The sequence below is a fragment of the Chaetodon auriga genome, chromosome 15 (assembly GCF_051107435.1).
Source record: "Chaetodon auriga isolate fChaAug3 chromosome 15, fChaAug3.hap1, whole genome shotgun sequence".
Classification (NCBI taxonomy): domain Eukaryota; kingdom Metazoa; phylum Chordata; class Actinopteri; order Chaetodontiformes; family Chaetodontidae; genus Chaetodon; species Chaetodon auriga.
This window is the reverse complement of record NC_135088.1, coordinates 1,114,870-1,127,372: the sequence shown is the minus strand read 5'-3', so window position 1 is coordinate 1,127,372 and position 12,503 is coordinate 1,114,870. Positions and strand designations below refer to the sequence as shown.

The following is a 12,503-nucleotide window of genomic DNA, read 5'->3' as shown; positions in this document are numbered from 1 at the left end:
GGGATTGTGTGAAGGTGTATCTAAAACGCTCCACACTGAACCAAAAACCCACCAACATCTGGCTCTTGTCTCCGTGGGAAAGGTTACAAAAAGCATCGGGGTGAACTGGCTCCGGAGCAGTCACAGACATGAAAACGATGGGACGCTCGCGGCCACGCCGACAGGTGAAGCATCGTCTGGATCCCTGTTTGTGCTTCAGGTGTTAAATCTTTGGTTTTGACCTTTTGTTTTCCGGCAGAAACGCGACTGTTCAGATGGACGTTGGCCACAATCAAACGCGCACTTCCTGCAGAGTGAACGAGCCTCAGTGTGAGCGTCCTCACAGCATTAGATTCAGTTTCCATCAAGTTTTGTTTCTCTTCATCTTCAGGATGAAGAGCTGTAGTGTTGTTTGATTAATACGTGTTTGTGGGATATTTATTATTCTTATAGACACTTGTGCAAAAATATTCCTACTTCTACCTGAACCTGTTGTGACTAGCGTTCTTCTTTTGTGGATTTACAATATTTTATTATCAGAAAACAAGCTGGTTTTAATTTTTGGGACTTTTTGAAGGTGACGGGGAAAACAGGAACAGGAAGTGGGAACAGATCAGAATCAACTTGTGTTGTCTTAAACACACAAGGCATAAAAAGGTTGCAGGTCGACTCTGCTGGATCTGAGCTCTCACGAGCTGCTGTGAAACAGAGGAACATCTGGAAGGACAGCAGCAGTTCGGTTTGCGTCGGCTACATTCGCCACGACAGACCCAAAACACGCGGTTAGCATGGTGACCCAGCACGAAGCGACCCGCCGACGGTGACCTCTCCAACAGTCCGCCATCCAGCTTCTTCTCCAGCGAAGCAGCGTTTATCCATCAGTGTGAGAACGAGCTGTGCTGCACCGTCTGTGCAACGAGACTCCGGCGACCTCTTCAGCGCACGTTTGGTCTCGGAGAGAAACTGTTCATCTTATTTTCTGCATTTTCCTGCTCTTCACTGACTCTTCTTTTACTTTTTCCTGTGTTTTGTCAGAGAGTTTTTACTGGTTTAGCCTCGTTTCTGCCTGTGATGGAAACAACTCCCATCATCCAACGCTACGTAACGACACCATCAGGCTACATCTTCTCTTTTCATTGTTCGACTGAGACTCCAGCAGCAGAAATGACACAGTCAGCGTAAAATGCTGTTCATTATTACTGTGCTGCTTTTGTTTTCCTGAACCTCTGGTGCTGCTCATGAAGGCCTCGCTGCAGATCAGCGCTTTCCTGAAGTCACGACACTTGATATGAAGAAATATGACGAGAAACTGGTAAAATAAATGAGGTAGTAGGTGAAGTAATGAGAAAGCCTTTCCAGCTCTTACTGAAGACTAAACCCCTCTTGTTGTTGTTGTTGTTGTTTTTGTTGTTGTTGCTGTTGCAGTGCATTCTGGTCTACTTTCTGCTGTGAGTGTTTAAATTGACCTCCGTGTGTTGATTTTGACTGACTGGTGAAAGTCTGACACTGAAACCTGAAGCTCATTGTCGGCACTGAATGTGCTGAAAACGTCTCAGGTGTGCACGAGTCCAGTCATCAGCAGGATCATTAAAACATTACATCCACAAACATGAGGTATATCAACTAAACAGAGGAGCTTCAGGGAGAAGTTTAGCTCTAACACGGTGAAATGCCGAGAAAAAAAAAATAAAAAAAAGCACCAAGGACACGTTCTCCAACAGCTACTCAACATCCAGGTACGAACACAAAGAATCAGTAAACAAAAGATGCGCCGGCGTCCAGGTCTGCTGCTGCTTTCGAAGTGCGGCTGCCTTGGAAACAGTCAGACGTCAGACAGTCTTCACCGAGCAGAACAGAAATCACACCGCGAGACTCAAACTCTGCACCGAAGGAACGAGGAACAGCTTCTACCAACGAGGACACGCTGCTGCCTTCAGGCCACGGCGCACGAGCTGCTGCGAGATCCGTAAACTGACGGCGACTCACGAGGAGCTGATCGACAGTTATCTGAAGACACTTATGAGCCACAGTGTTCGACTCCACGAGTGTTTATTCATTCATGCTGCCTGGAATGACTTCTGGAGGGAAAACCGCCTCCTAACAAATCACATCGAGTCTCTAAATCCACTCGTTTCACAACATTTCTCTCACCTTCTCGCGCCCACAGAACACCAGCACGATGCAGAAGGACTGCAAGCACTTTAAGTCACGTGAAGTTTTCATATATATCGATAGATTAGACTCATCTGTGCTGATTTTAAAGCAGAACATAGGCTAAACAACACATCTCTCAAACCTCGACCTAAAAACTTAACGTGCACATTCACGGCACCAGTCTAAGAATCAAAAACAGCACGTTTGTCCTTTGGTTCAGCCCGAACCACCTGCCAAGGTCACGAGGTTATTGAAGACGCTGAAAGGTGACCACTGGGCTCGTCACTGTGAGGCCTCCTTCACATTACACATTCGTTTAAACACTGATGACACGGAAGTACTGAGTCGTGCAGCTTTAAGGACGTGACGGCGACGTGTTGAGTTTTGCTGGGGCACCGTGCTAACGTCCAGTTCTCAGAGCCGTGAGAGCGAGTCCAAACACAAGACATCCAGTTAGAGAGCGGAGACACCGGGGGACAAGTGTGACACCAACACCGTCAGGACCATCAGGGCAGAAACGATTTAAACCAGCCAATCAGAGCGAAGATCAGCAGCCTGGAGAGGCAGAGTAGGACTGCTCTCTTCCTATTGGCTGGCAGCTGATGGGGGGGGGGGGGGGGGTCATACAATCAGTACGAAGTTCACAGTCATCAGAAACACATTTGATCTTCACTTCCTGTGTGTCTCCACAGTCTTCATCAACAATCACTCCAGCGTGAGGCCAACGTTTTTGGATTCTTTTCTTTTTTTTTTTAATTTCCAAAAACCTACATCAAGTTCATTTTTTTCATTTTTTTAACTTTTACCTCAAGTTTATTAAAGTGCAGACTATCCAATCAACTACCTGAGTGTTAGTGAGAGTTAGTGCTCGTTCTAGACTTGGATGAGTGTGTGCGTGGCTGGCGGGAGGCGATCGGGACGACTTCCTGCTTCAGACCTAAAAACGAGAAGCATCTCGCCTCCTGCTCGCTGATTAAAACTCCCTCTTGAATAATCAGATCCAGTTCTTTTAGAAATGCTCACAAAGCAAATACAGGCTCCAGTTTTCCTCTCGTGTCGGGTTGTGAAAGACGCCACAGCTGAACGGAAGTTATGCTGACGATGCTCAATGTGTGTGAAACCACCTGTGATATGGTACACAGCAGACGAGCCTCAGGCGGACTAACGTCTGTCTGCGCATGAAGGTTTCTAAAACACACCACCTGAAGGTCAGTATTAAATATCTCTTAACTTTCGACGCTCATTCTTCAGGATAAGTATTTTCCTTTCGTACCTTCTGTGTTGTTTTGTGCGATCAATATACAGATTTTCTGTCCAAACTTTAGTAAAAACTCTTTGTATGCTCATGTGCTGCTGTGTGACTTTGTGCTGGAATAATTTTAAACACCTAAGAGCCTATAAACAGCCTGTTAGTAACAGAAACACGACGCCATTAACAGAGTGGACGAGAGAGTAAATAATAAAAAAAGCTCTAGCAGTGCTATCACTAATTTACAAACAAAGACTATCCACATTAGAAATGCTGAGCTCTTTAAAAATGTCTTTCTTCACGGTTTTGAGTGTTTTCTACTAAACATCATTATTATTTAAAATTCTTCATAACACCGCCAAGCGTTTGCTTCATTTGCGTCGGGAACAGCAGGTTAAGACTCGGGAGGGGAAATACTTTGAAATGCTTCTCTACACGTCGTCGGCCGGCAGGTCGGGGATGCTGGTCTTGGCTCGTGTGAAGAAGGCCATCTTCTCTCTGAAATCACACAGGAAGCAGATCAGTGAGGCTTATCCACACAGACGCTGAGTCTATTTCAGATGAAGCCTGGTCTGTTGTTGCTCCCACCTGAAGGTCTGGACCTCGGGGACCTCTTTGCGGCTCTGGCCCCTGATCTTGTGGACGTCCTTGGCTGCCGCCCTCATCATCTTCTCCACCCGCTTCTCCTGCAGCTGCTCCTCTTGAGTCTGAACGGGACCAAGACCACAGAGGTGCTCAGATACTGAACGCTGCTCCCCTTCTTTACAAATACCCCCTCGTTGGCAGACAGCCCCGAACGCCTCACCTGTTTCTCGGCCTGCTTGAGGAGGAGCCGGAAGCGCTCGTCTTCTTGGACCCAGGCCGGCAGCTCTCTCTGGCCCTGCTGCCTCGCCTTCTCCAGCTGCGTCTTCAGCTCGCGCAGCACCCGCAGCTCCTGCGCCAGCCGGGCCTGCCGCGTCCGGGACACCTGCAGGTCCAGCTCCAGGTCCAGGGACGTCCGCAGGAGACCATCCAGACCTTTAACCTGCACGGGAGGCTGAGGGGAGGACAGGGAGGGACACAGTCAGCAGCAAACACACACGGCTGCGACGAAAAATGATTTTCATCACCAGTTAATCTGCATTAACATAATTATATTATTATATTTGTTTTGTCTAACAGGCCACAACTACAAATCTACTACGACTACAAGGCTGCAACTGCAAAATGACTTAAACTCCTGCCTGACGCCGCCTGTGACAGAACAGAAAACTCTCCTTCCTCCACGTCATTAATATAAAACTCAACCAGCAGTGACAGAAGACAAACGTCCTGCGTGAGCGCTGCAGCTCTCTCCATGACAGGCCTGTTACATCTGAACACGTCTCTGTTAACAGAGGCTACGGCTGAAAGCCCAGAGCCGCTACTTTAACCGACAGGTGAAGCCAGCGACGTGCTTCATGTGAGCGAAGGGCCTAAACGTCACCCGAGTGCACAGTGACACCTTGAATTATTTGCGAATATTGTCAGCAACATGTGATGTGATGTGTGTGTGTGTGTGCGTGTGTGTGTGTGTGTGTGTGTGTGTGTGTGTGTGTGTGAATTTGCCGCTGCTGTCGAGGCCCTGGAGGGACACTGGGACACATTTTTCTGCCTGCCTCTAAATTAATACAAGCCGGCAAATGTCAGAGCTGCATTAAACATTCAGACGGTTATTAAATATTAAGAGTCACTTCAGGAGGAGTGGTCGGCTGGTTTTAAGGCTTAAAAAAAAGCAAATGAGCTCTCCGTCTCTTTGTCTGGAGAACAGAGAGGACAGTTAATGTGGTCGGTAAACCCGCAGGTTTGACTTGACTATTAAAGTGTCAAAAGCAGGAAGATGACGTAAGATTTACAGCACAGAACAGAAGGAGAGGCGTCCAATCAGTGAGGCTGGAGCTTCACGCTGCTGGAGTGAAGCATGCAGAGATTTACTGCAGAGGCTTCAGAGACAGGACTCGTCTTCATCCTTCACCCAACACCAACTCATTTTCTGTTTGTCACTTCAGCTAAAAAACAGCATAAAAACTGCAGACAAAAAAATAAAAGCACACAAATAAAATGCTATCATAAGAAACGTACAGGCGCTCGTGACTTCCCTTCTCAGCACCTGTGTGTGTCTCACAAGCCCTTAAACACATCGAGCTACGACAGGTTGCGTGTGTAATTCGTGATGTTATCCTGGAGTTTCTACCTTCTTCACGCGCATGCTGCGTCTTTCCGAGGCGTTTCTGACAAACGGAGACTTCTTGGAGAGCGTGGAGCTGTCGCTGTCACTGCGGTTTATCTGCAAAGACAAGAACAGCGAAGAGTGAAACATCAGCTCACGGTATCTTTGGCAGTGATGCGCTCATGTGATCCTGCTTCCACTTACCCTGCAGATGTACTGGCTCTGGGGTCCAGGGGAGAAGGTCTTGGAGCGGATGATGGTGTTCCCCCTCATGAAGGGGTTCTGCTGGTGGACGTCCGGCCGGCGCTCCTTCGGTCGGACCACGGAGCAGTGATGGGACGGCAACAAGCTGTCCATGCTCGTCTCTTTGTTGACCTGGATAAAGAGTGCATGGCGATGATGACTTTGACCCTTCATCTGAAAATGGAAGTTCTCTCAAGCTGCAGCTATGTTTTCATGTGTTTAACTCAACCAAAGACCAATACGGCCTCAGTTCTTAGACTTTTCAGCATCACAAAAGTTACCTTTTCTGTGATGGCTGCTGCTGCTGCTGCTGCTGGAGGTTTGGCCACCTTCTCCTCCCCTTCCTCCTCTTCTGCCTCCCATTGGCTGCTTTCGGGATAAAACTCTTCCTCTTCCTCCAGAGGCCCCACCCCCTCCATTCCATTTCCATCCTCATCATCAAACACGTCGGTCTCCAGAGGATCACCGTGCCTGACGGAGAGGAGGACAACCTTCTCATCTCCACTACGTTCACACTTTTTCTGAATTATAATTATGTTCACTATAATCAGAGAGAATAAAAATTAAGCGAAGAGGAAGAAAAGGATCAAAAATACGACACATCCAAAAAGCAGATGATGGAAAGGAGACACTCACCACTCATCGTCCTCTGGAGCTCCGACTCTGGAAACACTGGAAATCACCGGAGTCTGAAATGCAGAACACACACACGAGGACCAAACTCAGATTCATATTAGCTGTGAGTGTGTCTCTCAAACATTCAGACGAGTCAGCGTCTGTTTTAGTCTCACTACTTTTCCACTAAAACTAAAACCATCTGCGAATTCTAAAGGCACTTCGGTTTATTAATTAAGGAAAATGGCCTCATTTACAACATGAGAACAAGCCACAGCAGGCTTACTGTCCACTTAAAACTACTGGAAAATCACTTCAGCTGTGTCGAATGTGTCTGTACCCTGTCGGAGCCGCTGGACGCTCTGCTCTCCTCGTCCTTGTTGTTGATCTCGGGCATGTAGACGCGGCTCAGCAGGTTGTACCACTTGGTGCATCTCTCCTCCGAACAGCTGACATCGGCCAGGCTGATCTGAGCCCCCGCCTGGGGGGGGGGGGGGGGGGGGGGGGGGGGAGGAGGAGGAGAGAGGCAAGATGGCAGAATGTTAGAAGAAGTAACACTGCAGGTCATAGTCTGATACTTGAACTCTGCACGTAAGTTTCTGTCTGAGAGGATGTGTTCAAAACATTGAACTCGAAGTTTACGTTCCCTGTCTCTTCTTAGAGTTCCTGCCTGCAGGTTTTTCTCTAGAAATCAGAAATGATATCATCCTACATGTGAAAACGTTTTTTTCGGTCATCTGTCTTTTAAATGGTTTTCCCAGCTGCTTACAAGTTTACTCATCATGGAAACCTCATCACAACTCTGATTTGGTTGAAATAAACCCTCAATTCACTCAGTTAGATGGAAAATGTTCTGTTTTCTACATGCTGTTTTCTCCGCTGCTCCTGGGTTAGCTCGCTGAACCAGCGTCTGTCGCTGAGCAGCTGCTCTCACTCGAAGGCAGAGAGTTAAATCAGCAAAATTGAGTGACAAGAAAAGGATAGTTTTCATATTGTACCAGGACAAAAAGAGGAAAAAGTGGGGAAAAACATCAAAATGAACTTCCCTGCACCCATAAACCAGAGATTTCTACCAACCAGACACTCTTCGTGGCCAGACTTGCTGGTGCTGCAGACGTCGACCCTCAGTGTCTTCTGCCGCAGTGCACTGTGGGATATCTGCATGCCGAACACCTCGTTGACCTCCACGACGTCCTGCGGCAGTGAGCCACGTGTTCGGAAGAGGCAGCGGGTGGCCTCCACGCAGGGCAGCACCGCCGAACGCACATACCTGCACCAGACAGGGGAGAGTGTTACCGTGAGGCTGTATCTGAGTACAGAGCCTCCCTCAGACGCACATCTGCATAAGCAAACAGTGCCAACAGGCATTTAATATGCAAAGATACACGCAACAAATGAGACACACCTGAGGAAAAAGCAAACACTGTAAACTCTTTGTGTGTCTCTGTCTGAGCACACATGCACACAGCAGTCACCAGCTTCTCTACACTGGAAATATTTACTGCAGCTGTGCTTTGTCTTAAATAAACAGCTTGTTGATATAACTTTCCTGTTTCGTCTTCTAATCGGCAGTTTTTCTTCTGTTTCTCTTGTTTTTCTGCACATAAATGTCTTTTTTTTAAATTACTCACTTAAAAAGTGTCGTCTAAAGACCAGAAGAAAAAAGGACGTACATTTTCTGGTCAGCCGGCAGACAGAGGGCGCTGCAGTTGGACAGCTGCATGATGAAGATGGTGAAGCGTTGGTCTCTGGACTCGTAGCGGAAACCGAGCTGCACCTGAGAGCAGCCCAGTGCCAAACGCTCCTCGTAGGAGCCCAGCAGGAGGTCTGCAGGGAGGCCCGGCCTGGAGGAAACACAAACACCCAGACACACTCAAATCTGAGCAAACATCACATAAACTGAGATTTCGCCAGGTAAAAAGCTTACCTGCGTTCTGAAGGCTCGTACACGCCACTATCGCCAGCCACTGACTCGTCCGACACCGCTGAGGTCACGCCCATCTTCTTTGGCCCCGCCCCCGTCCCTCGCAGCTGGGGAGCTGAATCTGTAGACAAGAGGAGGAATGAGAGGTGGAGATATGGCTTCATCTACATGAAGAGATCCACTGCTGTCCAGTAACTGCTGAAAAGACACCAGTGAGCCACACTCTTCATCACCATGAACACACTCATGTAGCATACAGCAGAGTGAGCCGTGACAGATTTGTAGTGAAACAGTCAACCACAGCACTTCAGCACTTGTTGAATCATTGATACTGATCAAACCTGTCAACACTCCACAGATACCACATATTTGCTTTGTGCTGTGAGATGTAATCAGGTTATCGTGGCTTTGTTGAAGAGTACGGTGTAAACACAACACAGCGGCCTTTGAAGAGGCACAGCGTGGTGGAGAACAGCCCGCCGCATTAGAGCTTAAAAAACAGGAGCAGCATTTTGGGTTCTACAGGTGAAGGTGATGAAATATGAACCAGGAAGTCCAGTTTAAAGGCTGATTCAAAGACACTCAACTACAGTTAATACTCTTTTGTTCCCACGCAGGAAGTTATCCCAGCAGCACCTTGAACGTGCCCTTGAACAGACTTGACTGTGTTGCTGGATGGAATCACAGGAGACGCAGCGTTAACGCTGATCTGAACACAGCCCTGCTGGGCTGCACGGAGGCCTGACTGTGCAGAGTCACAGCCTGGTAACACGTTGAACAGCCGGGATGGAGAGTGAACAGGAAACCAGACACCACGTCCACCTTTCACCCGAGGCTGCAACAAGAGCCCGAGTCACGTTCAGCTGCAGCGCGCCCGGTCCAAACTTCAACTGACCATTACCGCAATTCAGCTTTAAACATATGTCTGGCTGTCTGGTTTAGGGCCACAACAAGTAATTTTTATCATCTTAAGGAAATTAGTTATTGTACTTTGGCCACTGATTGGCTGCTTCTCAACACGCAGCTCATGGATCCTTATGCCAATATGACTTCCTCCCTGAGTGTAACACAGTCAGATCTGAGCACACAGACAGGGTACACACCACTTATAGGAAAATCCCCCCTATAACTGCAGAACTTGCCTGAGAATCATCACGTTTTTCAGTTAATGTCAGTATAAAAGTGATCCAGTTATAGCTGTCTGCACTTCTATGGGAACACTGCAACCAGGAACTGCTAATAGCTAATTCGGCGTAGTCTTCATGTGTTCCTTTGTCTAAGCAACAGTCGAAAGATACAAAGATATTCGACTTGTTTGCTATAGTGTAAAACCGAGAAAATCATACTCCAGATGATAAATGACTGAAATGATTGTTATCAAAACTCAAATCAATGTTCTGTGAAGCTACTGATTTCATTCATTTCAAATCACATCAAATCAGTTCATTCACACTCATTAATTCTCATCCTTTGAAATAATAATCTGACAATTTCACTTAAACAGATCAGCACACACACACACACACACACACACACACACACACACACACACACACACACAGGTGAGCCAGCGGCTGTAATCCAACACCCTCCTAAACTTCACCTCCCCTCTCTTCATTTCTCCCACCGGCAATCAGGTTTCACACACAGTATCAAGTGTCTCATCACACACACACACACACACACACACACACACACACACACACACACACACACACAGAGAACGACTGCTGCTCTCCTGCTTTCCAATAAAGCCGGAGTGCTTTCTGTGATGTCTGGTGTGACAGATCAAGGTTACGTCACCAGCATCTCCGCAGCCTCCTCCCTCTCTTACTGCTGCTCATTTTAAATTGCAGATAATTCATCACGATTATCGTTTTCATGTTATTAACTGGGATTGTCATTTGAGTCGCAGGCCTCCTGAGTTATTATTCAAACCTAGTTTTCATTGCTGTTGAGATGTAACATGATTGCTTTGAGGATATGAGACTCTGAGTCGCTCAAAGGTTTAATGAAAAGTCAGATGATGTATTATTTTCCTCATCCCTGAGCATCATTAATCTTCTGACTGTGACTAAAAGATGGTGGACGCATGCTTGGTTCTGTGTTTTACTGTCACTTATCTAGATTATGCATCTGCCGTCGTGCTTCACTTCACTTTGCTGCTGTGAAACATCCATTTCCCTGCATGGGATCAATACTGTGAGCTGAAACTCTTAAGACACTGAAATAATTTTCTTTTAGGACAACTTAGTGTCAACAGTTTGTGTTTGTCTCTTCGCTGTTTCAACAATGATCCCATGTAGCTCCATAAATAAGTGGTTTTCTCGGTTTAGTGTGGAAGAAGCTGACTGCATGAACCCTGACTTCAGACCCGTCCAACACCTTTGAGGTGAACTGGAACGTCGACCGTGAGCCGGACCTGATCACTCAGTATCAGCGCTGGACCTCACTAACGCTCTTCAGGCTGAATGATGCCAAATCCCTGCAGCCAGGTACCACAGCCGGGCGCAAAGGCGGAAACCTGAAGCTGTGGATTCAAACCCATGCAGCATGTTTGATTCTTGACTGGGAAGCTTTGCTCCAGGTCACACCTCTTCCCACTTTTCCTGTCTCTCTTGACTCTTATTCTTGTCAGTGAACTGGCATTCCGACGGTGACGATGACGAGTGAACATTTCGGATGAAGAAGACACAGAACAGAGGAAGCGCCCTGCTTACCTTTGACCTCCTCGCCCAGCCTGTTGTTGTGGTTCCGCTTGTCCTCCAGCCCCCGGGAACCCCTGTGCTCCTCGCGCAGTTGCTCTTGAGAGTCCAGGCTGAGTTCCAGTTCTGCTAGCCTGCTGTGGAGCTCCAGGTCCAGGCTCAAGCCGCCGGGTCCCGTCTGTCCTGCGAATGTCTCTCCAGACAGGAAACTAGTGTCTGTGACCAGCGGCGAGCACGGCGGAGACAGCGAGGAAAGAGACGAGCGCGGAGACAAAGAGCTCATGGAGTGAGGGGTTTCTGACAGTCTGAGCGCCTGGATCCTGGATGACCCCAACTCCACTCCGACACCACCGCCTCCTCCTGCGCCTCCTCCAGCAGAACACCCCGCGTCTCCTCCCGCCCCGCCTGCTTTGCCCTCAGGCTTCCCAGCGTCCCTCCCTCCACAGCCCGTCACCACCTCGTGCTCGTGTATCGTGGTGATGGAGCTGGAGGGGCGGTAGCCTCCTTGGCCGCCCTCCTGCAGGAGGCTGTCCAGCTTGTTCTGGAAGTCCGGGTCCGCCAGCTCGGGCTGCTCCAGGTAGAGGTCAGTGAAGCTGAGGGAGGAGGTGGAGCCCAGGCTGGAGGTGGTAGCCAGCGAGCCGCGGCTGGACGTTAGCGAGCCTCGACTGCTGCCGGACGAACAGGACAGAGTGCTGGCTGACAGGCTGGAGAGGAGACGGAGACGAAGACAGAGAGACTTATGATCTAAGATGACCCATCAGCAGTTTCAAAGACAAACTGTAGTTATCAAGTAATGAAACAAGGTGCTATTCAAGTCAGTCAGACAGTGGAACATAAAGCAGAACATCCAGAACAATCCCAACTAATCAGAAGTTAAAAATAACAATAATAATTTGTCCTACGATGTAGACGTCTCACGCAGGGTTTCTGCAGCATTCGGCGAGTTCAATCTAAAACTTTTAAGATCTTTTTAATGCAATAAATCATGCAATTAAAATAGTTTGTTCCTGTTTGAAAATCAGACTTATGTAGCTGCAGTGTTTGCTGCAGGCTGACTGAAACTGAAGCAGCCTCCTGCAGCACAATCCACAGTCACAACTATCCCACGTTACAGGTCTATAATGTCTCTTGGCAGCCTGTAATTGGCTACAAGGACATTTTATAGCTAACATCACTGCCTACACCAGCAGAGAGTGAACATTTGCTTTTTAAGAACATTAATTTCGATGCTTTTGAGACTTCAAGACGTGCAGACTCACTGTCACAGCCTCAATTCTCCCTAAGCTTGTTTGATCAACTAAAATTTGTCTTTGTGGTGAAGGATCCACATGCAGATGTTCACCCCATCACTCTTTTTCACTGATTGTTGTTAACTGGAAAAAACATTCAAAGAACTTCTGAGAGGATCCCTAAAGTGCAACCATCTGATATGTTTAAACAGGCGTT

At 47.8% G+C, this 12,503-nt stretch overlaps 1 protein-coding gene across 1 annotated transcript in view; it reads right to left on the bottom strand.

The window, feature by feature from the left end:
• Nucleotides 1-2,887: 2,887 nt before the first annotated feature.
• The window catches only part of wwc1 (WW and C2 domain containing 1), a 42,816-nt gene continuing 33,200 nt past the window's right edge, over nucleotides 2,888-12,503 (bottom strand). The window contains exons 11-22 of the mRNA XM_076750499.1: nucleotides 11,073-11,761; nucleotides 8,356-8,473; nucleotides 8,102-8,272; nucleotides 7,506-7,698; nucleotides 6,769-6,909; nucleotides 6,450-6,502; nucleotides 6,095-6,284; nucleotides 5,775-5,945; nucleotides 5,595-5,687; nucleotides 4,188-4,418; nucleotides 3,971-4,089; nucleotides 2,888-3,880 (exon numbers count right to left, since the gene is read on the bottom strand). Of these exons, the coding sequence (XP_076606614.1) occupies nucleotides 3,814-3,880; nucleotides 3,971-4,089; nucleotides 4,188-4,418; nucleotides 5,595-5,687; nucleotides 5,775-5,945; nucleotides 6,095-6,284; nucleotides 6,450-6,502; nucleotides 6,769-6,909; nucleotides 7,506-7,698; nucleotides 8,102-8,272; nucleotides 8,356-8,473; nucleotides 11,073-11,761 (2,236 nt within the window). The 3' untranslated portion in view covers nucleotides 2,888-3,813. The remainder of the gene's footprint in view (nucleotides 3,881-3,970; nucleotides 4,090-4,187; nucleotides 4,419-5,594; nucleotides 5,688-5,774; nucleotides 5,946-6,094; nucleotides 6,285-6,449; nucleotides 6,503-6,768; nucleotides 6,910-7,505; nucleotides 7,699-8,101; nucleotides 8,273-8,355; nucleotides 8,474-11,072; nucleotides 11,762-12,503) is intronic.